The sequence below is a fragment of the Oncorhynchus keta genome, chromosome 8, assembly GCF_023373465.1.
Source record: "Oncorhynchus keta strain PuntledgeMale-10-30-2019 chromosome 8, Oket_V2, whole genome shotgun sequence".
NCBI classification, from domain to species: Eukaryota; Metazoa; Chordata; class Actinopteri; order Salmoniformes; family Salmonidae; genus Oncorhynchus; species Oncorhynchus keta.
In genome coordinates this window covers 29,814,803-29,842,610 of record NC_068428.1, presented here as the reverse complement: position 1 = coordinate 29,842,610, position 27,808 = coordinate 29,814,803, and the positions used below count along the sequence as shown (strand labels likewise).

The following is a 27,808-nucleotide window of genomic DNA, read 5'->3' as shown; positions in this document are numbered from 1 at the left end:
GCCTGTAATTCTACCATGATAACAAGTTTACAATAGCTGGCTGCTAAACTAATTTAACAATCTAAAATAATGTTTGCTGATATGGGCTAATTGACTGACTATCAGTGACTGACATAACAAGAGAAAAACTGCTGATGCACAACCAAATTTTGAAATGGCACCTTGTGTATTCTACTATTCTAACTCATTCTAACAACAGTAAGTTGAGACCCCGACTGAGTCCCCTCCAAATGTATTTTTATTTTATCCGTGGGCCTTCAAGCAGGCCGATAGCTGCCTATCCCTGTTATAGATTCAAGTATCCCACTGAGCTCATTTAAGCCATTACCGGGGTGTGTTTGACAGGTCATTACACATTTTCTGTGTAATGTTAACGGGAAAACGGAACAGACACTAGCAAGAGTATGAAAGAGTCCCATGAGTAAAATGAAAGCAATCAATCCATTGAGATTTTGCAACCCTCAAACACAGGAAATAGATGGCTGAAAAAAGACTCAGGTGGGCAGGGCAGGAGTCCAAATCACACATTTTCTGAGAGACATATTTTGTCTGTCCAGGTGTCAGTGGAGACACACTTTGTTCTCCAGAGTGGGAGATGACATCAGTCTGCCATGTACCAATGTGGTTTATCCAGACCGCTCCTCAACTACATGGATCTATAAAATCTTTCTTTTGATGAAGTTGGTCTACGGAGGGTGAAAAAGGAAGAACATAACAACAGAGCAGAGAGACTGAGTTTAGGGTCTGACTGTTCTCTACATGTTAAAATATCACATTTTCTTTCTCAGTCTTATCGTGCACACCAGAGACAGATCTAAAGAGGGAGGGAGATTCCAAGATGTGCAGGAGGGCATGAGACAGAGGAATGTGTAGTATCGGTGGAAAGAGTTGTGCTTGTTAACTGTAGGGGTACCCATTGTGTTGGAGATCAGAAGTGTCTGGTGAGAGAAAGGAAGGTTGAGGTTGCCAGGATCAGAGTCTGCCTAAGCAGAATTAAAATGAGCACACTGCTTTTTCTAAAAGAATGTTTAAAAAAAATACATTTCAAACTCATTGTCACAAGTGTGTTTTTTCCTGTAGGCTCCACTTTATTTTATTTCTTTATTTCTTACTAGCTAGTCAGCATCTCTTTTTAGTTGTTCCCATTGACATTGCAAATAAAAGGACTTGTAGCCCAAACTTCATACGAAATGAGGCCACATGCCCTTTATAATCTGTTTCTGCAGCTGAATTTCTCGCCGGGCGCGTTGGCGCGTGCCTGTAATCCAAGTCACTGGGAGGCTGAGGTTGGCGGATCGAGTGAGCTGAGGAGCTCTGGGCTGTAGCGTGCTATGTCGAGCGGGTGTCCACACTAAGTTCGGTATCGATATGGTGCTCCTGGGGGAGCCCGGGGCCACCAGGTCGCTTAAGGAGGGGTGCACCGGCCCAGGTCGGAAACGAAGCAGGTCAAAACCCCCGTGCCATCCAGTAGTGGGATAGCGCCTGTGAGTAGCCGCTGCAGTGCAGCCGTAGCAAGAAATCGAAACCTAATCTTTTTTTATTGATTTAGTTGTATTTGGTTAGAAATAATGCATTTCTCGGTGCATTTCTACTGCGATGCAAAAAGAGTAAAATAGAAAGCAGACGAACACATTTAGCACGTACTTTTCTCTGGAAATTGATAATTATACCGACCCCTACTGACGAAGGGAGAGTATGGTAGCAACAATATTTATAACAGCTGATGTTACCACAAAGAACCAGCAGATGTCAGTAATCAAAAGGTTTTGCGTTTATATTTTAGCAACGAAACCCGGAAGTACTCGTTTTGTCCCTCAAGTAGTCCCGTAGAACTGGGGTCTACCAAATTTCTATGTACAAATAAGAAAACAAGGTAAAGCGTATAAATTAATATTTCGTAAGTAATTTATCTTAGTAGTTTGATTAAAGTGTATATGTGTGACATATACTGACTGTTGAGAAGCTTTGTTTTGGCATAAGAAGCTAACATGTATTAACGGCAACAAATCAAACGCTAACAACAAACTCGCCTGCTATCTAAACTAGCCACAGTTTTCAATCGACCTTTTTAGCTGAGATGGGAGTGAATGCAGTAACAAGGTACTCTGTTGTAGCTGGTGACGTTTGTTCATTTTTGTAGGGGTATAATTTGTGCAACGTTTCAACAGGAATCTGTTCCCAAAACTTTGTAAAGTACAAGGTAGCCAACAAACAACTGTTACAAAGTAGCATGATTAATTCACCGAGGTAACTAGCTGCCGAACAGGCATCAATCAACTCACTCTTAATGTTTGTCCATAAGCTACCAGAGTGAGGACAGACATTCTTCGGAATAAACGTGTTTAGTGAAAAACGTAATTAAATAGCCCACTCCCTACGGTTACCTGGTATCTTATTATGCCGCTATAAAACTTTGTATGCGTTGTTTGTTGGCAACCTTTTTATTGACGACGTTTTGTAACACATTATACCCACCCTTTTTGGACAGAACAGTGGTGTTGTCTTGCTAGCTAGGCGGCCATCTTTATTGATGTTGCATTAGTTAAACATTTAAACATAGCTAGAGGCTGTACAAGTTAGCCAGCTAACTCGGTAATTTACAGAGATACCTGCAACTATGCGAAGCTTGTTGCGTGATTAACACTGAGCTAACGGGCTAACAGCTCAGTTGTTAATTAATAAACTTCGTATCTAGTATGCACTTATTGTTTTGTTGAAATGTTGGTTGCTAGTTTCAACAAGTTATACAGTTAGCTAGTCCATTTAGGTTGACTATGACTTAATGAATGGGAAGCACAGGATGCTGAGATTATTCTCACCCCCACTCTAATAGGATATCTCAGTTAACAGATAATTTTGCTCAGTAATGGAAAGTGTGATTCATCCCTACAGATCTCTCAAGGCGTAATCCATGCTTTCAGATGAGCTTGACTCCAAACCCGAGGTAAACGCTCCACATTGTTCACCTGCCGACACTAATACATAGTAGTATGTATTTGTGGTCTTCCATTTGCACATACAGATCCACCCTTAGCTACAGAACTGTTTGATGAATTATCTTGCTTCCTCTCCTCTGCTTCTGCAGCTGCTGGTTCAGTTTGTCCAGAACGCTTCCATCCCTCTGGGGCAGAGTCTGGAGGACTCTGATCCCAAACACACCTGCCTTCCTCTGCTGGCCCCTGCAGATAGCTCCCTGTGCACACAGCTGGCCCTGACAGGTCATACAGATCCAGCAATCATCACAGACAATGACTGGAAATCATCATAGACAATCTGCCATACAATAACCTTGTGTTTTTCAGATTATATATTGCTACTTGGACTAAATCTCTCTTGGACTAAATCTCTCTTAGAACCTACTCTCTCATTGGTTCTCTAGCCAACTAATTACTCCACTAATGTAATCTGTGATTGGTTCCCCAGAGGGTGGTCTCAGCCATGTGTCAGCGAGGTCTCTGTCCCTGTCAGAGTTTGGGGGAGCAGAGCAGAGCCCCATGGAGGTGCAACCCCATCCCCGCAGCCCTCACACCCCCCCCAGCCCATCTCCTGTCCTCCATGACCTGCAGCGGTCAGAGAGCAGCTCCTACGTCCTCCTCAACCTCGCCAAAGGTACGGAGACGCAGGGCCCAAGCAACCATATTAAATACAGTTTTATTGGTCCCATGCGCCGAATACAAAAGGTGTAGACTTTACAGTGAATTGCTTACTTACGAGCCCATTCCCAACAATGCACAGTTAAAAAGTACACTGATTGAAGTGGATTTAACAAGTGACATCAATAGGGGATCATAAACTGACCAGGTGAATCCAGGTGAAAGCTATCTCATTTACATAACTATTCACACCCCTCAATACTTTGTAGACACACCTTTGGCAGTGATTACAGCTAATTAGACAAATTCAAAAGGCACTTGCACATCTGAGGTGTCTTTGTTGCACGTGCATGGTAACAGTGTAATAACATGAGAGAAAAAGAAACCTGCACACTGCACTTGCTAGTATCACTGCTCTTTAATAAGCTTTGTGTTGGCCTCAAGGCCTTTATTTTTTTTAAAGCTCTGGTGAAGGCCATGAGGCCGATACATACAGCTTAATAAAGAGCAGTGATGCTAGCAAGAGCAGTGTGCAGGTTTCTTTTTTCTTAATTCATTTGTAAAAAATAATTTCACTTTGACATTATGGGGTATTGTGTGTAGGCCAGTGACCAAAAATCTCATTTTCATTCATTTTAAATTCAGCCTGTAATACAACAAAATGTAGAAAATGTCATGGAGTGTGAATACTTTCTGAAGGCACTGGTATGTAACACTTAACAGTTCTATCAATTATATTTCTACACAGACAGCCCCCCTTCCTTCAGGGCATGCCTGATTATTGTGCTGTAATGTGAATATATTTATTGAAATGAATTCTTTACTCAACCGTTATCTGTACTGTGGTGTGACAAAGCAGCTTTGCAAATACACGACAAGGGTTATCATCTCATCTCCTCTGCACACTCTGTGGCAGACTCTGTCTCTGCCGGGCAAATTATCCCATTTATTGTCTTATGACCTTGTTTTCTTTACATTTTAGGGCTGAGATAACATGTGACAAGGACACTTAATCATGCCCTGACAAACTCTCTCCCTCCTTGTCTCCCTCTCCCTTCACCTCTAATTTTCTGTCTCTCCCCCCGTTCTCTCCATCCCTCTCCTCCCTTTCTCCCTCTCTCTCCAGGCCTAGTAGCCTCCTCTGAGCCACTAATATTTTCAGCAGATGGGACAGAGGAGGAGGAAGAGGAGGTGATCTTGTCTGGGGACTGTTGTGTGGATGGCACTACCCCCTGGTACCTGCGGGTACAGGAGTTGGCACACGACAGCCTCATCGCAGCAACGCGTGCACAGCTGGCTAAAGATGCCAAGGCTAGCCAGGATGCCAGGGCTGGGAATGGCAGTAACAGTAATGTCACTGACTTTAATGGGTGTGGGTAAATTGACTTTAATGGGGGTGGGTAAATTGACTTTAATGGGGGTGGGTAAATTGGCTTTAATGGGGGGGTGTAAATTGACTTTAATGGGTGTGGGTAAATTTACTTTAATGGGGGTGGGTAAATTGGCTTTAATGGGGGTGTGTAAATTGACTCTAATGGTAGTTCATTGCCACCAACGGATCACTGACTGAAGAGCAGGTGTGACATTTAGTTGATACTGACTATATAACAGGAAGACTTCTGTTTATGATATCACATCCCCTCTCTGTTTCTGTTGCCTAGGTGACCACCTGCCCAGCTTCCCGTTGGAGGGTGTGAAGAGAGAGCAGCCGACGAGGACCAATCGTACGCTTTCTTCTAAACAGAACCTCCGCTGCTCCTTTGAGGGCTGCTATAGAACCTTCACTTGGCCTGCTCACCTCAAATACCACCTCAAAACACACAGGTACACACACCACACACACACACACACTCAAATATCACCTCAAATGTTAATGTGTGTGTGTGTGTGTTTGTGTGTCAGGAACGACCGTATGTTCCGGTGTGGGGCGGAGGGCTGTGGGAAAAGTTTCTACGTGCTGCAGCGTCTTCAGGTCCACATGAGAACTCACAACGGAGACAAGCCTTTTTTCTGCAAGGAGAAGAACTGTGGCAAGAAGTTCACCACCGCAGGAAACCTCAAGAACCACAAACGCACACACACAGGTGGGGACAGTGACACACACTTAGAGGTACACAGCAGTAGAGCACATAAACCGGAGCGACATCTGTTTTAGTCTGCTCTGTATCCTGTAGTACAGCATAGAAGTAAAGTGAATGTCTTTCATATGTTTCAGCTGTTTTCAGTGCTGTGGAAAGATATGTGCTTAGTGTAGGAGAGTGTTATAATGCTTGTTCTGTGATAAAGTGTTATGATTCATGTGTGTTGTCTACATTTGAGAAGCCTTAATATGTACCTTCTAGCGTGTGATCTTTAATTGGTGTGTGTGTTGTCTATAGGTGAGAAGCCTTAATATGTACCTTCTAGCGTGTGATCTTTAATTGGTGTGTGTGTTGTCTATAGGTGAGAAGCCTTAATATGTACCGTCTAGCGTGTGATCTTTAATTGGTGTGTGTGTTGTCTATAGGTGAGAAGCCTTAATATGTACCTTCTAGCGTGTGATCTTTAATTGGTGTGTGTGTGTTGTCTATAGGTGAGAAGCCTTAATGTACCTTCTAGCGTGTGATCTTTAATTGGTGTGTGTGTTGTCTATAGGTGAGAAGCCTTAATATGTACCTTCTAGCGTGTGATCTTTAATTGGTGTGTGTGTGTTGTCTATAGGTGAGAAGCCTTTCTTGTGTGAAGCAGGTGGCTGTGGTCGTTCCTTTGCAGAGTACTCCAGTCTACGCAAACACATGCTCGTACACTCAGGTGAGAACACCACACCCACAGATAGGTTCATAAATCTGCATTGACCTACTAGGATATGGGTAGGCGACCTTGGTCCTGGAGGGCCGCAGGCACTTTTGATTTAACAGACCTGGAAGACCAGGTGTGTTGAATTTAGGCAATCACTGAAATGATCAATTAGCTCAGTTGGTCAGGTGTGGTGCCTGTGGCACTCCAGGAAACGGGTTTCCCACCCCTGTACTAGCATTTAAACACAGTTTCAGCTTTTCATTCTATACATAGTGAAATGACAACAGCTCGGTTGCTTTGTTAACTAGCGGTATTTTAACAACTGAATATGTGGAAGTCGAGTTCCTACCGTGCACGAGCACAGTTCAAAAATGTAATTGTGGTAACAGTCAGTTAGATAACTTTAGCTTCAGTCTGTGTCACTGGCTGCATCTCAAATGGTACCCTATTCCCTATATAGTGCACTCTCTTTTATTTTTTTAAATTTTTTTATCAGCCCAATGGCCTTGTGCTCAAAAGTAGTGCACTTTATAGGGAATATGGTGCCATTGGAGACAGTGATAAGTGTCCCTGTGTATGAATGTGTTCTAGGAGAGAAACCCCACCAGTGTGGTGTCTGTGGAAAGACGTTCTCTCAGAGCGGCAGCAGGAACGTCCACATGAAGAAGAGACACGGAGAGGAGGTGCTGGGAAACGAGGGCAGAGAAACAGGTAGCACAGACACAAATTACGGCAATGGTCACCAACCCTGGTTACAAGCATTACAGGGCGTGCAGGCTTTTCTTCCAATTCCAATCCAACACACTACATATAATTCAGCCGTAGCCTTTGAGTTTACCTGTGTGTGTCTATGTATAACCGGCTCGTTGTATTCCATTTGGAATGTTCGATATAACACACACACACACACACACCTCTGTAATGAACAGTATGGCACCTCTGTGTGATTGACAGGCGAGGCTCTGACACACAGCAGTTTGCTGGAGGCTGACGGGTCACCTGACGACACTATGGTCACCATGACTACGGGGGTGGAGCCCATGAACCTACACCACGCCATGCTGCGAGAACAAGGTAGTCACACACACAGTCATACAAAACGTTTCACAAATGCAAAACCCCAATAAATCACATGTATTTGTCAAATGCGCCTAATCAACTGGTGTAGACTTTACCGTTGAATGCTTAACACAGTCCAATCCCAATACTCTTAATGGGATAGTGTGGGGATTTCTGGGGACACGAATGACGTACCACACATTTCCCGATGCTCCTGCAACAACCTTTATTTAATTTAGAGCATAGTTTAATTCATTGTTTAATTTCGCCTTACTAAGTATTGTTGATATAGTTTCATATCTCGTTGCTCTTCCGAACGGTAATAATGGCAGTGAATTGCTGAATGGAGGATTTCTAAAGTAGGCCGTAGCAAAGCCTAAGTCTGCTAAGGTGATCCAAACTTTTCTTGAAGAGTTTGCCGTACGACAGCTGCCGTTTTTTCAATCCAACAAGTAGGGCATGTCCATCACACTTATACCCGCATTGAGTACTTCTTGGACAACAGACTTCTTTCCTCTGTACGCTCATACAATTCCATTGTCATATCTGATCACGCCCCTCTGACTTTAGAGCTATCAGTTGGTGTTGGGACTGAGCCAGTTGGTGTTGGGACTGAGCCAGTTGGTGTTGGGACTGAGCCAGTTGGTGGTGGGACTGAGCCAGTTGGTGGTGGGACTGAGCCAGTTGGTGGTGGGACTGAGCCAGTTGGTGGTGGGACTGAGCCAGTTGGTGGTGGGACTGAGTTTTAATACGCGCTTGCTGTCTGAAAGTTTTTTGTTAACTTCCTGACTGCTCAGATGTGATGTTTTTATAGCTAATGACAACACCCCAACATTTCAGCATCTGTTCTGTGGGAGACTTTTAAGGCCTACATTAGTGGTCAAGTAAAATCATACACTAGTTTTGAAACAATTGATTCAGTCTCCAAGCTTCAATTGGAGGAACCTATTACCATGGAAGATTGTAATTAAAGGTGGTAAATGTCCTGGACCAGATGGATACCCAATATAATTTTATAAGAGTTTCTGGATAAATTAGCCCCGCTCTTGATGAATGTTTATTGAATCCTTTAAATCAGTCTCTCTCCCTCTATCCTTAAAACAGGCCTCCATTTCAATTATATTGAAAATGAATAAAGACCCTCTCTCCTGCATGTCCTATCGCCCAATCGCACTGCTCAATGTAGATGTTAAGCTCTTGGCTAAACTATTAGCTATGCATTTGGAGTCAGTCTTACCATCTGTTATTTCCTCTGACCAAGCAGGTTTTATTTAAAACAAATAGACATTCTTTCTCATATCAGATGACTCTTTAATGTTATGTATAATCCTTCTATCTCAAAGCTCCCAGATATTCTAATCTCGCTAGATGCTGAGAAAGCTTTTGATAGAGTGGAGTGGGGCTACCTTTTTCATACCTTAGAAAAGCCCTGAGACCACTGAACATCTAATCAAATTGCTACCCAGACTACTTGCATTGCCTCTCTTCGTTTACACTGCTGCTACTCTCTTGTTATTATCTATGCATACGTTACTTTAATTAATAACTCTACCCACATGTGTATATATCACCTCAATTACCTCTACTAACCGGTGCCCCGCACATTGACTCTGTACTGGTACCCCCTTTATATAGCCTCACTATTGCTATTTTACTGCTGCTCTTTAATAATTTGTTACTTTATTTCTTATTTTTTTAGGTATTTTTCTTTATTAACTGCTTTGTTGGTTATGTGAACAAGCATTTCACTGTTGTATTTGGCGCATTTGTGATGTATTTTTCAAACCATCCCCAACAATAAAAGGTATTATTTCTTATAGCTATGATCAAATTTACTCTCTTCACAATCCTCCATTCGCAGCTATTAAAACTTTATGGGAACATAAAGTTTGAGTTTACTGATGACACAAGGGAAGATATTCTGCACTCTGTCCACTCCTCTTCTATTTGTGCCAAACATGGTTTGATCCAATGCAACATCCTACACCGCTCTCACTGGACTAAACTTTGTCCCGAAGCAAGCACCAATTAACCTGGAGCTAGCCCATGCTAGGCCCATCTCCCATCAGCCACTCCCTCCTGGACCCCTTTTACTGCCGGTACGGGGTACGGAACCCCGCCAATTCTTCACGACTGGACTACCGACGTTATCTGCTCGAGGGGGTTACTCAACTGGCTCCTACGTCGTGACGTCCTCTGAATGCCCATCTGCTAGCCGCGGCCCGCTAGCTGTCTAGAGCATATCGGACTGTTAGCTAATAGGTCCACCGGCCAATTTCTCGTGGCACTATCTATTTTGCCAATCGGCCTGGGCCCCTTTTACCACACGAAGCCCTGCTTATCCATCACGACTGGACTACCGACGTAATCTGCCCAATGTTTTTTTTCTTCTTCCAACGGGCCCCTTCGTCGCGACGTCCCCTGAATGCCCGCCTGCTAGCCGCGGCCCGCTAGCTGTCCAGAGCATATTGGACTGTTAGCCGAATAGATCCATTTGCGAATTGGACTGGACCCCTCTGCTACACGGAACCCTACTAATCCATCATGACTGGTCTATCGGCGGATCCGCACGATGAGGCGACGTCCCTCTAAGGCCCTTCTGCTAGCTTGCTATCCCCGTTCTGCTAGCTGTCTGAATCGCCGTGTCTCCAGCCAGCCCAATCATTCACTGGACCCTTATGATTACTTGGCTACGCATGCCTCTCCCTAATGTCAATATGCCTTGTCCATTACTGTTCTGCTTAGTGATTATTGTTTTATTTCATTGTAGAGCCTCTTGCCCTGCTCAATATGCCTGAAGCATATCCAATCCAAAATTAAATCTAGAATTTCACATTTACATTTAAGTAATTTAGCAGACGCTCTTATCCAGAGCGACTTACAAATTGGTGCATTCACCTTATGACATCCAGTGGAACAGCCACTTTACAATAGTGCATCTAAATCTTTTAAGGGGGGTGAGAAGGATTACTTTATCCTATCCTAGGTATTTCCTTTGGGAACAAAGTATCCTTCACTCATGCTGCCTAACATACCCTCGTAAAACTGACCATCCTACCGATCCTCGACTTCGGCGATGTAATTTACAAAATAGCCTCCAACGCTACTCAACAAATTCGGAGGTCGTCTATCACAGTGACATTCGTTTTGTCACCAAAGCCCCATATACTACCCATCATTGCGACCGTTACTCGCTCGTTGGTTGGCCCTCGCGTCATACTCATCGCCAAACCCACTGGCTCCAGGTCATCTACAAGTCTCTGCTAGGTAAAGCCCCGCCTTATCTCAGCTTACTGGTCACCATAGCAGCACCCACCCGTAGCACATGCTCCAGCAGGTATATCTCACTCGTCACCCCCAAAGCCAATTCCTCCTTTAGCAGACTTTCCTCCAGTTCTCTGCTGCTATTGACTGGAATGAACTGGAAAAATCACTGAAGCTGGAGACTCATATCTCCCTCACTAGATTTAAGCACCAGCTGTCAGAGCAGCTCACAGATCACTGCACCTGTACATAGCACATCTGTAATATAGCCCACCCAACTATCTCATCCCCATACTGTATTTATTTATTTTCCTTGCTCCTTTGCACCCCAGTATCTCCAGATCACTGCACCTGTACATAGCCCATCTGTAATATAGCCCACCCAACTACCTCATCCCCATACTGTATTTATTTATTTTCCTTGCTCCTTTGCACCCCAGTATCTCCACTTGCACATTCATCTTCTGCATGTCAATCACTCCAATGTTTAATTGGTATATTGTAATTACTTTGCCACAATGGCCTATTTATTGCCTTTACCTCCCTTATCTTACCTCATTTGCACACACTGTATATAGATTTTTTTTCTACTGTATTATTGACTGTTTGTTTATTCCATGTGTAACTCTGTGTTGTTGTATGTGTCGAACTGCTTTGCTTTATTCTTGGCCAGGTCGCAGTTGTAAATGAGAACTTGTTCTCAACTATCCTACATGGTTAACTAAAGGTGAAATAAAAATGTCATTTAAAAAAATCAGGCTTTCTAAAACATCAATCCTGATGTGGACCTTGTCAGCGACAGGTGTCGGCAAGCTCCTGCTTCATTAATACATATGTTTTGTTCCTGTTCTTCTCCTCTGCATAGCTATTGGTCTGTCATATTTGATACCATATCTAAACTATTACAGGTGCATTTTGCTCCTACTTCCATAACATTATTTGGGGTATTACTTGATACTATAAGACTACCAAAATACATATCTAACTGTGTAGCCTTTGTGAGTTTGGCAAGAAGGTTGAATTTACTTATGTGGAAGTCGCCCTCTCCTTCTGATTTTGTGTGGATTAAAGAGATCTTACATTTCAGAAGATAGGGTATACCCTATGGGGTTCTCCTGACAAATTCTACCAACCGTGGTAACCTTTCTTCACCTATGTAGAGACATTGCAATTTCCCTCTACAGTAAACTGCCTACCTAACCTTTGTATTTAATTGATCTACCTTAGAAAAATTATAATAAAACAGGCTAATATTAAACACTTTGTTTTGAAGACAAGCCATGTTTAAGTTTATTTTCGTATGGGCGTATATATTCCTACCTCATCAAAAAGCATGATCCCATGGTATATCGAATGTATAAAACCACATGTGCAATGTAGTGTATTTCAAGCATTGTTTACTGTAACTGAAATACATTTTTTTTAAAGGGATAGTGCCAGATTCTGGAAATCTGTTTTTTCCACCTACGTGGATTTAGATGAACTCGTGGATACCATTTATATGTTTGTCTAGTATGATGTAAGTTAGCTTGCGCGCTAATAATAACTAGCATTAGAGCTATGACTGGAAGTCTACCATTAGCTGTGTAGAACTGAACTTCCTTCGTACTGGATGCAGAGACATACAAATTGTATCCATGTGCTCGTCTGACTCTGCGTAAGTATAAAAACTGTTTATTTGCCAGATCCCTTTAACAGTTAGCGATGGTGTTATATTTTTCAGGACTCAAACCAAGGGCATCGTCCAAAACCACAGGGGGATATATAGCCTAACTATGGCCATGTTATTTAATTACCCCCCTGTGTCTTCTAACTAACTAATTTCTTCTTCCCTTCGTTTTAGGCTCGGCAGACTCCGTGGTCGTTCTCTCTCAACCCCATGACATGGTCACCATGACAACGACAAGCCACACGTACGCAGAGGATGTGGTGGCTTTGCTGTAGTCAAGGCTGTTGTGCAAATCTCTGTTCACACTTCAGGAAAGTAATTTGAGGCAGAATTCTACATGTACTCTCTGCATCCCTCACCGTGGCTGCTTTAAGACAGGCAGCCCAATTCTGATATTTTTTTTCACTAATTAGTCTTGACCAATCAGATAAGATCTGAAATTATGTGATTGGTCAAAAGACCATTTAGTGGGGAAAGAAAGATCAGATTTAGCCCTGTAGATATGTAATTAGCTGCTGAGGGTTTTATGAGAAGACAGTGTAAAATGTTCTAGAACTTGTACAGACAACTTTTTCTGTAGTTTATAAATATAAGGAATTATCAGGTGACTTTCCAAAGAAATAAAGACAGGTATACATATGTTTTATTAATTAACAATGTGTTTGTCATTGTTAAACAACATACTAAATCAACTCTGTAAGCTTGCCTGGGTGCAGATAAGGCTAAAATGCAGTGATCTTTCTTTTGCTAAACAATATTAAGGCTGATGCTTTTTAGCTTAATTCATATTAATCAAGAGCTCGCATCAATTCCTATCGTTGAAGTTTAGCACTAAAGCACGATTTTAAATTCAAGGCAATGTTTCCACATTGAGACTTCGTTCACGGTGAACGCTGCATATGTCGGCTCAATCAGAAATGATCATTTCAATCGCACTATGGAGCTGAACTTCTGCAATGCTCAATAGCTGACATAAAACTATTTGGAAATGTACTCAGTCCCCAATCATTAAGGAAACTGTTTCAAACTCACAAGCTGCTATTGGAATGAAGGCACAGCTGCACATAGAACAATGGCACACTCTACACACACACACATACCAGCTTCTATTTTTTTTATTGAAATCAAAATATCCAGATTTGTACAGTAACAAAACTGTTGAGTTTCAGCCCCCAGTGCTTTAATAGAGACGTGTATATAATACAAGGCTACAGTATAGCAGCCAGTCACATGAAAACAACAGACCTACTGGACTATAGTACCAGTTGTGTGTTGGGTAACAAAATAGTTGTAACAATTGTAATGTCATCTCAAATGTAAAATGCAAATATGGCATATCTTTAAAACATTACATTTCACAAGACACAAAGGCTTATCAGTTTAAAACAAGTATTCCTCAGTCCATTTCTTGTTGAGCACCATGTAAACCACTGATCCCACCTGCCCACCCAACCCTGTGGCTTATGTCTCTCAGTGGATCTTTAGGTTCTGGAAGTGTTTGAACGTGGCACCTAACGCCCAGCTTGTCTCAATATTGTTCACCTTCTTAGTCAGCTGGAGAAAGGAGACACACCAAATCACTCATGCCTTTTTGTATTTATTTAAGTAAAAATGTCTAACAGATCTTGTCTGACCATTTCTTTGTTGCTAGCTTTAAAAGTGTGGTTTAGCGTTACTGAATTGCCAAAAGGACTATTCCATTATGACTTGGCGGTCTCACCTGCAGTACAGTGTTCTCTTTGAAGCCAAAGCCATCTTTGAGCAGACAGGTGATGTAGGTCATGTCCATACACAAGAAGGGGCTGACAGGACGGTACTTAGACATCTTGTTACACACTGGAATAAGAAACAAATCCATTGCCAGATCAGTGCAGTAAAGGGAAATGAGGAGAGGTGACTCCCGTAAGCCATTAAGACTTCTCAAGCATAGAATCTATCCCTTACTGTGCTATCAGAGCTGCACTAGCCAACACCTGCATAGCTGTTGTTTTGATGGTGTGGGAAGGAAACCGTGTTTGAGCAGACAAATCCACAGGTGGCTCCCGGCATTATACAAGGCCTAAGCCTTGTGCCCACAAGTATGTATGTATGCGTTCTACCAGAAGTCCATTCATTTCAATGGGAGGCAATTCACACAGCTGGGATTCATCTGCCAGATTGCGATGCGTGCATTGTGTTTTTGAATTATTTTTTGCTCAGAAATCCTGGGGGGCCAAGTTAGGGAACCCTGCACAACACAGTAATGATAAATCCATTCCTATGGACAGTATTTCTATTACATATATTTGAAATATGTATTTCAATTACTTCTGAGTATTTTGACATTTGTATTACATTGGGCTGAATTGTACTCCAATGTGCTATGTAACAAAATACTTTCAAGAGCTGTCATTTGTATTTTCAAAATATAAAATACTTTTCTATCCCATTTTTCATAACGGCATTTTGTTGCTACCTTTCACCTGGAGTTGGCATCAGGAGTCTGTCTAAATTAACCCAATGGAATTGTATATGTAAAAATGAACAATTGCAAAGCATGCAGAGTATTATTCTAATGATATGCGGCATGAAACAAGGCCAATAATAATACACAGTGTGCTAAGCAGTTCATTTTGGTATGTTACTAATTTTTTTGCATTTACATTTTGGTCATTTAGCAGACACTTATCCAGAGTAACTTACAGTCAGGGCACTCAACTAAGGTAGATAAAATAAAATGTTACTGAGAATGTTGCTGTTCAGGCTGGCTACTTGCAAATGCATTTATGTATTTTAAAATACAAAATAGAGTTGAAGTTGGGAGTTTACATACACTTAGGTTGGAGTCATTAAAACTTGTTTTTCAACCACTCCACAAATTTCTTATTAACAAACTATAGTTTTGGCAAGTCGGTTAGGACATCTACTTTGTGCATGACACAGGTCATTTTTCCAACAATTGTTTACAGACAAGATTATTTCACTTATAAATCACTGTTTCACAATGCCAGTGGGTCAGAGGTTTACATACACTAGGTTGACTGTGCCTTTAAACAGCTTGGAAAATTCCAGAAAATGATGTCATGGCATTAGAAGCTTCTGAAAGGCTAATTGACATCAATGAGTCAATTGGAGGTGTGTCTGTGGATGTATTTCAAGACCTACCTTCTAACTCAGTGGCTCTTTGCTTGACATCGTGGGAAAATCCAAAGAAATAAGCCAAGACCTCAGGAAAAAAAATGGTATACCTCCACAAGTCCGGTTTATCCTTGGGAGTAATTTCCAAATGCCTGAAAGTACCACGTTCATCTGTACAAACAATAGTACGCAAGTTTAAACACCATGGGACCACGCAGCCGTCATACCGCTCAGGAAGGAGATGTGTTCGGTCTCCTAGAGATGAACGTACTTTGGTGCGAAATGTGCAAATCAATCCCAGAACAACAGGAAAGGACCTTGTGAAGATGCTGGAGGAAACAGGTACAAAAGTATCTGTAGCCACAGTAAAATGAGTCCTATATTGACATAACCTAAAGGCCGTTCAGCCAGGAAGAAGCCACTGCTCCAAAAAAGCCAGACCGGTTTGCAACTGCACATGGGGACAAAGATTGTACTTTTTGGGGAAATGTCCTCTGGTCTGATGAAACAAAAATATAACTTTTTCCATAATCAACATCGTTATGTTTGGAGGAAAAAGGGGGAGGCTTGCAAGCCGAAGGACACCATCCCAACCGTGATGCACGGGGGTGGCAGCATCATGTTGTGGGGGTGCTTTTCTGCAGGAGGGACTGGTGCACTTCACAAAATAGATGGCATTATGAGCAGGGAAAATTGTGGATATATTGAAGCCACATCTCAAGACATCAGTCAGGAAGTTAAAGCTTGGTTGCAAATGGATCTTCCAAATGGACACCGACCCCAAGCATACTTCCAAAGTTGTGGCAAACCAGCCAGCTGTCAGGAGGAATGAGCCGAAATTCACCCAACTTATTGTGGGAAGCTTGAGGAAAGCTACCCAAACATTTGACCCAAGTTAAACAATTTACAGGCAATGCTACCAAATACTAATTGAGTGTCTAAACTTCTGACCCACTGGGAATGTGATAAAAAATAAAAGCTGAAATAAATAATTCTCTACTATTATTCTGACATTTTACATTCTTAAAATAAAGTGGAAATCCTAACTGACCTAAGACAGGGAATTTTTACTTACAATAATTGTGAAAAACTGAGGTTAAATGTATTTGGCTGATGTGTATGTAAACTCCCGACTTCAACTGTACATGTATTTTATTTTCATTTCAAAATATAAGTATTTGGTTGTTTATTTTGATACATCGATCCTTATGATATTTTGTCATTTTTGCCCATCTCTGGCTATGCATATCATTACTCATCAGACTTAACTCGTTCTCACCCTCTTTAGCTCCCTTCTTAAAGTCTCTGACCTCCAGCATTCCTCCTTGGGTCCCATCTGAAAGAGTGGAAAGACGGGGGTCGTTAATCTTTCCTTCAGAAACACTGTCATTACACTGTATCATTCATTACAATGAGAGCAGGGCTACACAGTACATCTCCATCATACTAATAGGGCCTGCAACCTTTCTCATCATGTTACTCACTGACGAGTCGACGACCACGGACACCACTCTAATAACAGCCTAGAACTCATCACACCACTGAGTCTGAGTCAGTTACTTCAGAAATTAGTCATTGTTCCCTGTCGAGGGAGGAGGGGAATGAATCTCCTTCTAGGAGTCATTATACTAACTGTGTGTGTGTGTCCTCTCACTAACCCCTTTTATACCTGGTTCTAACATGCATCATTTGTCCTGATCTTATCCACATTCCAATTGTTCCCACATTGAAGCCATTGCATCTACACATGGTAGTAAAATGGGTCTCTTATCCGTCCACTGTGTCAGCATTGTGACTAGATATCTGGGTCCGCTCTGTATGAAAATTATTTTACAGATATTTGAAAATATGACTTATTTATTTTAAGACACACATTGATGTCATAAATCAATGGTATAACGTGTCAATGTTTGTAGAGGGCGGGATAATTATGATTTAAATAGTTTCACTGTCCCCATCTTTCTACACTTTAGTAAATTGGAGAAGATAAAATATATACCCTACAGGGCTCTTCTGACATTCTCCCGAATGTGGCAACCTTTCTTTACCTATGTAGAGACAGTGCAATTATAACAATCATAGAGCCCCTCACTACCTCCGGAGGTGGTCAGGAAGGTCTGATCACAATGTGTCTTAATCGTCTACACCTGTCTAAAATTGTGTGGACAAGATCAGGACAAAGGACGAATGTCGGAACCAGGTATAAACAGGGCTACAAATGCGTCCACTGCTTGGATGTAGTAGAAGTTGTGTGTGTGTGTTCTCACCAATAAGGCCTGCGTCCACGGCTCTGTCAAAGTAGTAGGAGAAAGCATAGAACACACTGGTGTCTTTCAACTCATAGGGCTGATGAACTATTCCCTTTACTACATTCAACACCTCCTGGTAACACAGCTTGTATCCTGCATAACCTGGGACACGGACCGAAACAGGATACTGTTATGAGCTCAAGTTTTTTAATCAATGCAATGTAGTTGTATAGCACTTTCATACATATTTGTAACAGACTGCTTTACAGAAACCCCAGGTAAACCCTAGTACCCTGCATAGTAAGACACTTTGAGAGGTACCAAGTTCAGCATGCTACGTGTTGTGTTGCCACCAAAATAACTGTTCCAAGGTACATTTTACACACACCATACGTAAAATGTATGCACGCATGACTAAGTCGCTTTGGATAAAAGCGTCTGCTAAAGGGCAGATATATTATTATTAAGGTTGTTCGACTACAGTACATATTTGATGGCAGTTCTAGCAGATCCAGTGAGTTGGTTGACTCTCACCATCAGGGATCCCGCTGACTGTGTAGGTGAGTCCTCCAAAGCTCCACTCCTCTCTGAACTTCTTGGGCAGACAGGCGCTTTTGAACACTCTCCACTCCAACCCTGTAGCGTAAAGTAACAAAATAATGATGAATGGGGGTCTATGAATAACAGAAAAGTAAAAAGCATGTTCTAAAACCTATATTGTGTGTGAATTGGGGATTCTAACATGCTGATGATGATATGTAAATGAATGTTAGGGGTCGATTCAATCTGTATTGCTGAAGTTCAGCGTTATAGCGCAATTGAAATTTAAAGGTAATTTCCGATTGAGCCGACATACCCAGCGTTTACTGTGTGTGAACGCAGTGTCCGCTAACGCGGGAACACTGCCTTTAAATTTCTATCGAAGTATATCGAGCCATCACCTTCTGCCCCCAGTGCTCCTAGGGCTGCCAGTCTGGCTGCCATCAGTCCATTACCCAGATAGCTGTCAATCAAATCAATCAATTAATAGTTATTTGGATAGTACTTTTACAAACTATTACGGGTTTGTTGTATAGAACAATTACTTGTGACTGTTTATACTTTCTGCATCAGTGGATATAGAATGTTTACCTGTGAGTGTACAGTTCATATGTAGAGTTGAACATGTCAAATCTGGCAATGTAGTCAGCAGGAGAACTTACAATGGTTTTCTGCACAGGAAAAATAAAAATGTGAACAAATGTAATTAACATTCCAGAAAAAATTAAATACATGTATGTCTAACTGATCTTGTGCCTGGCAAATGAAATGTATGCATGCATGACTAAGTCGCATTGGATAAATGGCATATATTATTTTATTATTCATATTCAAATATAAACACTATCAACATAGTGTAGAAGCACAATATTGAAAATAAATCAGGTTGTACAAATTAACCCTAACCTTGGATTTGGGTAGGAAAGTGATTTGAGTTGATCCACCCCCCAGATCTAGAATCCCCACTGTGTTCCTGGTCTCAGCATACAGGTGACCTAAAAAAAAAATATTCCCATTTGAATCAACTTTATTGACAAGTTCCCTTTGAAGACGGTGAGATAGGAATCAGTCACACTTGTGATTTGGTACAGCCCAGGATCTGTATCCAGAGGTGTGAAACACTCTATAGAGATCTGAGAAAGATGATAGGAGTCCCTTTCAGGAATAAAACCCTGCTCAATATCGACTCTGGCTATACAAATTGAGGTTATCTTCTGGAGAGCCAGGGTTTATGAGAAGAAGAAAAAATGCCATTGCCATTTCAGATGTCTTTGAGTGAGTGTGTGTGTGTGTGTGTGTGTGTGTGTGTGTGTGTGTGTGTGTATGTGTGTGTGTGTGTGTGTGTGTGTGTGTGTGTGTGTGTGTGTTTGTGGGTCACTTAGTATACACAATGTCCTTGTTTTTTGAAATGTCCTTGTTTTTTGAAAGAAAAGCGCATTTTTTGTCCATAAAAATAACGTCAAATTGAGCAGAAATACAGTGTAGATATTGTTAATGTTGTAAATGACTATTGTAGCCGGAAACGGCAGATTCTTCGTGGAATATCTACATAGGCGTACAGAGGCCCATTATCAGCAACCATCACTCCTGTGATCCAATGTCACGTTGTGTTAGCTAATCCAAGTTTATCATTTAAAAAGGCTAATTGATCATTAGAAAACCCTTTTGAAATTATGTTAACACAGCTGAAAACGGTTGTGCTGATTAAATACAATACAACTGTCCTTCTTTAGACTAGTTGAGTATCTCAACTAGTCTAAAGAAGGATTATTATTGTTATTGATTATTATTGTTTCTTTAAATCAGCACAACCGTTTTCAGCTGTGCTAACATAATTTCAAAAGGGTTTTCTAATGATCAATTAGCCTTTTTAAATGATAAACTTGGATTAGCTGACACAACATGACATTGGATCACAGGAGTGATGGTTGCTGATAATGGGCCTCTGTGCGCCTATGTAGATATTCCACGAAAATTCAGCCATTTCCGGCTACAATAGTCATTTACGACATTAACAATGTCTACACTGTATTTCTGATCAATTTGATGTTATTTTAATGGACAAAAAATGAGCTTTTCTTTCAAAAACAAGGACATTTCTAAGTGGCCCCAAACTTTTGAACGGTAGTGTATATACATATGGCCAACACTACACCCTTAGATAATTTGATTATAACCAAGAATGCATTACAATATGTGCTATGGCAAGAAGTTACAAGTCTCACCTGTCAAAAAGTTCACAGTAACCCACGCCAAAATTCCTATGAGAACAAAAAAGTTAAATTGAAGTGGGGTTAATACTGATCTGACAATGCAGTTTAGTGCACTTAATTTACAACTTGTTTGACATGCATAAGCATTCGTTTTACATCTGTGAGAGGGCTCTCATTTGAGAGACGTGGTGAAAATGCTGACAAATCAATTACACAATGACACGACACGAGGCTTGGTAAGCCACTAAATCCATTCACCACATAATTACACGTTTTTGAGATGTAACCAACACGGCCTCTAACGACAACAACCCTCTTTTTCCAACAGCGTCATCATAACAGATCAGGGTAATCTACAGTAATTTAGTAAAATAGCCTCAGGAAAACCAACACAATGAAAAAGAAAGAGCACAGCAAGCTGTAGAAGGAGAACAGTGACTGATGCTATCAGGAGGAGAGCACTGTTGAAGCCTGCAACCGAAGTGCTGATGAATAGGTTTGACTGGAGGTTTACTGGGGGGTTATTGGGAGACGAGACGTTACCTTCATTTGTACCATCCATTATGCTGACGCTGTCGTCTGGGACGAAGAAGGGAGATTCATCAAACACGTCATGCACCTGAGGGGTGGAGTGGGAAGATGGAGAGAGACAACAGAAAGAGTGAATGTAGTGTCAACACCTTCGGCAGTGCCATACTTGATTTAATAGTGCTGTACACTAGCCCCGTATCAGACCTAGCAGTGCCTTAGCCAGTACCTGTTCCAGCAGAGCCTGGGCTTTCTCTGGGGGCAGCAGCCTGAATCCTGCTGTAGCTTTCAGGACCAGTGGGGTTCTCTTCCAATCCAGCTGCGGGACAGTCTTCTTTGCCACCTTAAGAAGCTGCCTCACTGTGTACCCACCCTGGCGAGATAATGTGGTTGTGATGATGATGATGAATTTGAGTAAAATCTATTTGAAGTGTTTTGGGGATATTGGAATATCACTTTCTGCGTCGACAATTACAACCACTGCTGTACTCACCATTTCAGGCATGTCTGCGTATGCCGACAGACCAGGCTTGATGGAATGGAACATCTCATTATCCAACACTGGTAACTCCTCTGTCAGAAAAATATACAAGTGAAACATTAGTCAACAGATAAAGAAATACAGTTGAAATGACAAAATCCACTCGAATCAATAAGCGTTTAATCTACAATTTGCAAACATTAATGATGTTTTATGAAGATGGGCATTTAGTGTAATGTTCATTGACTAGGATCTAATAATAAACATATTTAATTTAGTTTAATAAATGGGAAATTCAATACCACAACATTGCATACAGTAACACATCTGGGAGCATCAGAATGTTAACATAACTTACCAGGGTCTTTCTGTATGAAGGTGTAGACATGGATGCGTGTCCCAGTGCTGCCAGCGTCAAACATTACCCCGTAGAAGATCCGGCTGGAGTTGGCCGGACGGCTGAGGCTGGGGAGGAGGTTACCCAGGCTGACTGAGAAATCCAGGATAGAAGCCTTGGGCTGGAGCTGGGCATGGGACAGCCCTGTCAGAGCCAACACAACCAGAACCAGAGACAGGCCCACTGCAGGTAGGAGCGGAGCCTGGAGAGACATCTTCACTCGGGCGAAGGAGCAGGAGATGAGTGTCCCTCTGATGGGTATGAAGCCAAGAGATTAGGCTAAACCTGATGGACTAATGGGTATCTTAGTCAACTCAACTAATAGAAGAGTGGAGACTGAGGCAGTTGTGTAGAGGAAAGTTTAGTTTAGCCAACAGCACGCTAGATAGCCTAATTGACACTGCTTCTGAGTCCTGATTTAACTGGATAGAAGATACAACTAGAAGCAACAACCAACAGAAGAGCCCCAAAGCAATAACATGGAGTTATATGCCCTTTGACCACACCCTAACTAGCCATTCACCAATCAGAAGTGAGCCCTCTGGAGGATGAAGCGCACACTTCCACCTTGACACTTCCATTAGCAGGATTATGTTAGACAAATGTACAGTACTCCCCCTCCCCCTGGTTCCTACATTCGCTTTTGAGCCAGGAGTGTCACCAAATCTGTGTTATATTCATTAGCTATGTTGTAGCCAATTGTCAGTGGTGAAAAAAGTACCCTATTGTCTTACTTGAGTAAAAGTAAAGATACTTGACTCAAATAAAAGTCACGCGAGATGGGCCGCACAACAAACTTCCAATGGTGGCGAGAGGATGGCGATGGAGCGACTCCTTCCCCAGCCCCGCTTGGCACCCCAGCCCTTAGAGCCAATCCTTATCCCGAAATTAAGGATCTTTTTTGACAATTTCCCTTACCTACATTGTTATAACATGCTGTTCACCTTGGAGACCTACTGTAGATATGGGTACGGCACAGCATGAGATTTACACCCTCTCCCCAGATTTTCAAGGGCCAGGGAGAGGTCACCGGACGTGGCCAAAACGGCCCCTCTCTCAGGGCGAACCCATTCCAGGGCACCCTACCCGTCACAAATAAAAGAGAACTCTCCCGGGGCTCTCGCCAGCTTCTCCGGGATCGGTCGCGTTAACGCACTGGATGCCTTGCGGTGCTCGTCTCCGCCAGTCCGTGGACATTCTGAAAGTAGTTTGAGGTCAATAGGTCACATGACCAAATAGCCATTGAAATTAGAATTTTTACAAACTTTGTGAAAAATCGTGTGAGATGAAAATGGACAAACTAAAGGGTGTGCAATATATAAGGGTAGTCAGTGGACATTCTGAACCTTGTTTGAGGTCAGTAGGTCACATCACCAAGGAGCTATTGAAATTAGAAACATTGAAAAACATTGAAAATTCATGTCAAATTGTCTGAGATGAAAATGGACAGACTAAAGGGTGTGCAATGTGTAGGCCCGCTGTGTGAACAACAGTAAGTCACATGACCAAGGAGCTATTGAAATTCAAAAACTTTAAAAAATCATTTAAATAGTGCGAGATGTAAATCGACTACAAATAAGTGTGTGCAATGTGTGTCTTTTCCATCGGGTTAGCTTGAAGCAAACTACAGGCGAATATCTGTTGTATATCCAACTTGAATCTGTCTTTACCTCGGTTAATTCAAATGGGTCCAAAAGTTGATAGCTATTTAACTAATTTCTGAAGTTGACCCAGGCCGTTGCATGACTTGCAATTGACAAACTTGCTAGCAAGCTAATCCGTGACTTCTTCCTAAGAAACCACAAAATCTGTCATTGTACATTTAAAAAATGTAGACATTTCTTCTAGGGCAACACATGTAGTCCCATCCATAAACACACATATCGATCTAGCTCACTCACTTAGGATGTCATTATTCATTTTGACATCCAGCTGTTATCAAGCTCGACAGCTACTCACAGCTGGTTGTCATACTTCATCAATGTTATGATCACACAAGTGACCTTATGGCTCTGTCGAACTACTGACCAAATAAACATTTATAATTCTAATGTAGATTGTTGTTTTCCATGCATTAGGGTAATCCTGCTGACAATCCAGAGAATGAACATGCTGAGAAGACAGAACAATCAGCCCACACATATTCAGCATGTCCGATGCAGTCAGGAGAAACCCACTGTAATTATGTTTGTGCCAGCACAGCAGAAGCATATTTCTATTGTTTTGATTTTGCAACAAGTATAATGGTCTGTCTGTCAAAACAGAGGGATTTCTTAGGCAGCAAAATACCAGGCTTTAAGGCATTCCCTTATGTAGCTGTTGCTTGTGGGTGAGGATTAGTCTATGGACAGATAATCTTCAAGTTTGAAACTCTGCCATTTTACTGTTCACATAGGGGCCAATTCAGACTTAGGAAACATCCTATACATGCCTTTCCTACACACATCCCAGTAGTTGGTATTGGGCACGTGAGTGGAAAGGCTAAAGCAACAGTAGACGAAAGTTGAGGGGTGAAGTCCGGAGAGGTGCAACTGCGACAGCTGAAAGTCGGACTCTAATGTGGTTTTCCAACACCAAGGCTCAGATCAATCCTGCGGTCAGTGGTGATTTTAACATGTCAATCTTGGTGGGGCAAAAAAACCAAATTTATAGTTGAAGTAGTACATTTACATGCACCTGAGCCAAATACATTTAAACTCAGTTTTTCACAATTCCTCACATTTAATCCTAGTAAAAACTCCCTGTTTTAGGTCAGTTAGGATCACCACTTTATTTTAAGAATGTGAAATGTCAGAGTAATAGTAGAGAGAATGATTTCAGCTTTTATTTCTTTCATCACATTCACAGTGGGTCAGAAGTTTAAGTACACTCAATTAGTATTTGGTAGCATTGCCTTTAAATTGTTTAACTTGGGTCAAACGTTTTGGGTAGCCTTCCACAAGCTTCCCACAATAAGTTGGGTGATATTTGGCCATTCCTCCTGACAGAGCTGGTGTAACTGAGTCAGGTTTGTAGGCCTCCTTGCTCGCACACGCATTTTCAGTTCTGCCCACAAATTTTCTATAGGATTGAGGTCAGGGCTTTGTGATGGCCACTCCAATTCCTTGACTTTGTTGTCCTGAAGCCATTTTGCCACAACTTTGGAAGTATGCTCGGGGTCAATGTCCATTTGGAAGACCCATTTGTGACCAAGCTTGAACTTCCTGACTGATGTCTTGAGATGTTGCTTCAATATATCCACAAAATGTTCCCCTCTTATGATGCCATCTATTTTGTGAAGTGCACCAGTCCCTCCAGCAGCAAAGCACCCCCACAACATGATGCTGCCACCCCCATGCTTCAAGGTTGGGATGGTGTTCTTCGGCTTGCAAGCCTCCCCCTTTTTCCTCCAAACATAACGATGATCATTATGGCCAAACAGTTCTATTTTTGTTTCATCAGACCAGAGGACATTTCTCCAAAAAGTACGATCTTCGTCACCATGTGCAGTTGCAAACCTTAGTCTGGCTTTTTCTATGGCGGTTTTGGAGCAGTGGCTTCTTCCTTGCTGAGCGGCTTTTCAGGTTATGTCGATATAGGACTCGTTTTACTGTGGATATAGATACTTTTGTACCTGTTTCCTCCAGCATCTTCACAAGGTCCTTTGCTGTTGTTCTGGGATTGATATGCACTTTTCACACCAATGTACATTCACCTCTAGGAGACAGAACGTGTCTCCTTCCTGAGCGGTATGATGGCTGCGTGGTCCCATGGTGCTTATACTTGCGTAGTATTGTTTGTAGAGATGAACGTGGTACCTTCAGGCATATGGAAATTGCTCCCAAGGATGTACCAGACTTGTGGAGGTCTACAATTTTTTGTCTGAGGTCTTGGCTTATTTCTTTGGATTTTCCCATGATGTCAAGCAAAGAGGCACTGAATTTGAAGGTGGGCCTTGAAATACATCCACAGGTACACCTCCAATTGACTCAAATGATGTCAATTAGCCTATCAGAAGCTTCTAAAGCCATGACATCATTTTCTGGAATTTTTCAAGCTGTTTAAAGGCACAGTCAACTTAGTGTATGTAAACTTCTGACCCACTGGAATTGTGATACAGTGTAAGTGAAATAATCTGTCTGTAAACAATTGTTGGAAAAATGACTTGTGTCATGCAAAGTAGAGTCCTAACCGACTTGCCAAAAATATAGTGTGTTAACGAGAAATTTGTGGAGTGGTTGAAAAATGAATTAAATTACTCCAACCTAAGTAGTGTATGTAAACATTCAACTTCAATTGTAAGTGGAATGCATGCCAGAAATGCCACTACATAACACTAAACAATATATTAATTGCACTATAATGGTGATAAACGGTGCCCACAAACTGTTAGGGCCTACACATAAAGCTGTCCCAACATTTTACCACTGCTACACCTGGCTATCAGGTGAGCCTTATCTGGCAGTGAAACAGTTCATTCTGCCTCATCTTTTAAAAAACATAGCTTATATGGCTGACTTGTTTAAACAAATGTGGTTTCTACTGACAATTGAGATGGACAAACTATGGCGGTAAGGGGGATGACAAGCGGATAAGAGGTTAGTTAGTCAATGTAACTATTTGTTCAGCACTTTTGAAATGTACAGCAGCAGAATTCAGAACATGGGTCATTCTTACAGTGTTCTCCCTGTACACCAAGTCAGAACCGTGTAAAGGGGGCATATAAGCAGACAATGAAAGCTCTTACAATATTCAATGATTACATTTCTCTAAAACAGGTTATAGGCTACAGTAGAAGTCAGAACAGTGGGCTAAATTAAGAGAGGTAAATAGACCAAATTATTAGGGTGAGGCACATGGGCTACTAACATCTTACTACACAACATACACTTGGTATTACTTTCTTAGCTACAGTATACATATCTCCCTGGCATAGTACACCATTTATGAAGCAGCACATAATACATTTTTGGAGCTTAGCTCACTTGAACAGGAAGGTGGCGGGGCGGTCCTCTGCGTTAACATTGACAGCATGGTAAATGTTGAATGTTATCATTTTAAACCTGGAAAAGAGCTTCTTAATCCCAGATCTGGGACCACACAGCTAGTCACCGATTCCTTCCAAACCACTCTTTATGTAATGTTAATGGCCAATGGCCAATGAGCACTGATACACTTATCTATAATTTCTCTTCATATGACAAGGTTTAAAAAGGATTTGCCAGTAGTCGAAAATTGTCGACTTGATTCATGATGACTGCTAGCTAAGATTTTGAAAGTATGACGTTGACATGCTCAGTCCAATCAAAGCTACTGTATATATAACGTGATTTGACATAATTTTATCTGTGGCCAATGACCTTGAGCCTTCTTGGATGGGCACTTCTGTGGCAGCAGCCAAAGGGCAAGAATTGTCAAGGTCTGCTCTTACACTTGGCAGTGACGTTAAGTCCCCATGAGTGACAGAACACTGAGCCAATCACTGCGCAACGCTCCATATTTTCTGCTTGCTTGCCCCACCATCACAGAAAGCACTGATCTAGGCTGAAACACCAGCGTTTTGGAGCTGCCTTACTCACGAAAACAAAAAAGAGACCATGTTTGTATGCGGCTTTATTAACTCAATGATATATATTATTTTTTACATTGTTTGCAAACTGATATGTGACACGTGTTAATGCCAAAATAACAGGCAAGCCCAAGCCCCCACCAAAAATGTTATAATTATTTGTAGTTATTAGTGAGAAAGAACATCAACTCCATGTAGGGGCAAGTCGGACAATTTTATTCCCATCATGCACCACACTTTCAAAGGCGGTGACCAACGATGGTCATTAACATGACAAAAGTGATCCGTTCGAAGACACCCAATCAGACTTACCTTACGCAGGCATGTAAATGTGCTCTAAATGTGTGGCTACCTTGCGGGCACTGAATAAAT

At 41.8% G+C, this 27,808-nt stretch overlaps 2 protein-coding genes across 5 annotated transcripts; one reads left to right on the top strand and one right to left on the bottom strand.

Moving 5' to 3' along the window:
- Window positions 1-1,242: 1,242 nt before the first annotated feature.
- LOC118387073 (zinc finger protein 410-like) lies at window positions 1,243-13,986 on the top strand. Of its 4 annotated transcripts, none has more exons than XM_035775208.2 (11): window positions 1,243-1,484; window positions 2,893-2,944; window positions 3,086-3,218; window positions 3,424-3,609; window positions 4,720-4,941; window positions 5,255-5,417; window positions 5,496-5,677; window positions 6,294-6,383; window positions 6,963-7,082; window positions 7,326-7,445; window positions 12,538-13,986. In XM_035775208.2, exons 2-11 carry the CDS (start codon window positions 2,912-2,914, stop codon window positions 12,636-12,638), a joined length of 1,350 nt encoding a protein of 449 aa, XP_035631101.1. In that variant the 5' UTR covers window positions 1,243-1,484; window positions 2,893-2,911; the 3' UTR covers window positions 12,639-13,986. The 4 variants fall into 4 exon arrangements, with proteins under 4 accessions (XP_035631101.1, XP_035631099.1, XP_035631100.1 ...); XM_035775206.1 differs by lacking the exon at window positions 1,243-1,484 and adding an exon at window positions 1,749-1,873; XM_035775207.2 differs by lacking the exon at window positions 1,243-1,484 and adding an exon at window positions 1,800-1,897.
- On the bottom strand, window positions 13,791-22,329 carry LOC118387074 (ectonucleoside triphosphate diphosphohydrolase 5-like). Its single transcript, XM_035775211.2, has 13 exons — window positions 21,850-22,329; window positions 21,504-21,583; window positions 21,240-21,383; window positions 21,026-21,101; window positions 20,495-20,530; window positions 19,176-19,264; window positions 18,861-18,940; window positions 18,671-18,732; window positions 18,264-18,365; window positions 17,748-17,891; window positions 16,760-16,816; window positions 14,084-14,199; window positions 13,791-13,917 (listed from the first exon to the last, which is right to left on the bottom strand). Exons 1-13 carry the CDS (start codon window positions 22,100-22,102, stop codon window positions 13,834-13,836), a joined length of 1,323 nt encoding a protein of 440 aa, XP_035631104.1. The 5' UTR covers window positions 22,103-22,329; the 3' UTR covers window positions 13,791-13,833.
- Window positions 22,330-27,808: the final 5,479 nt, after the last annotated feature.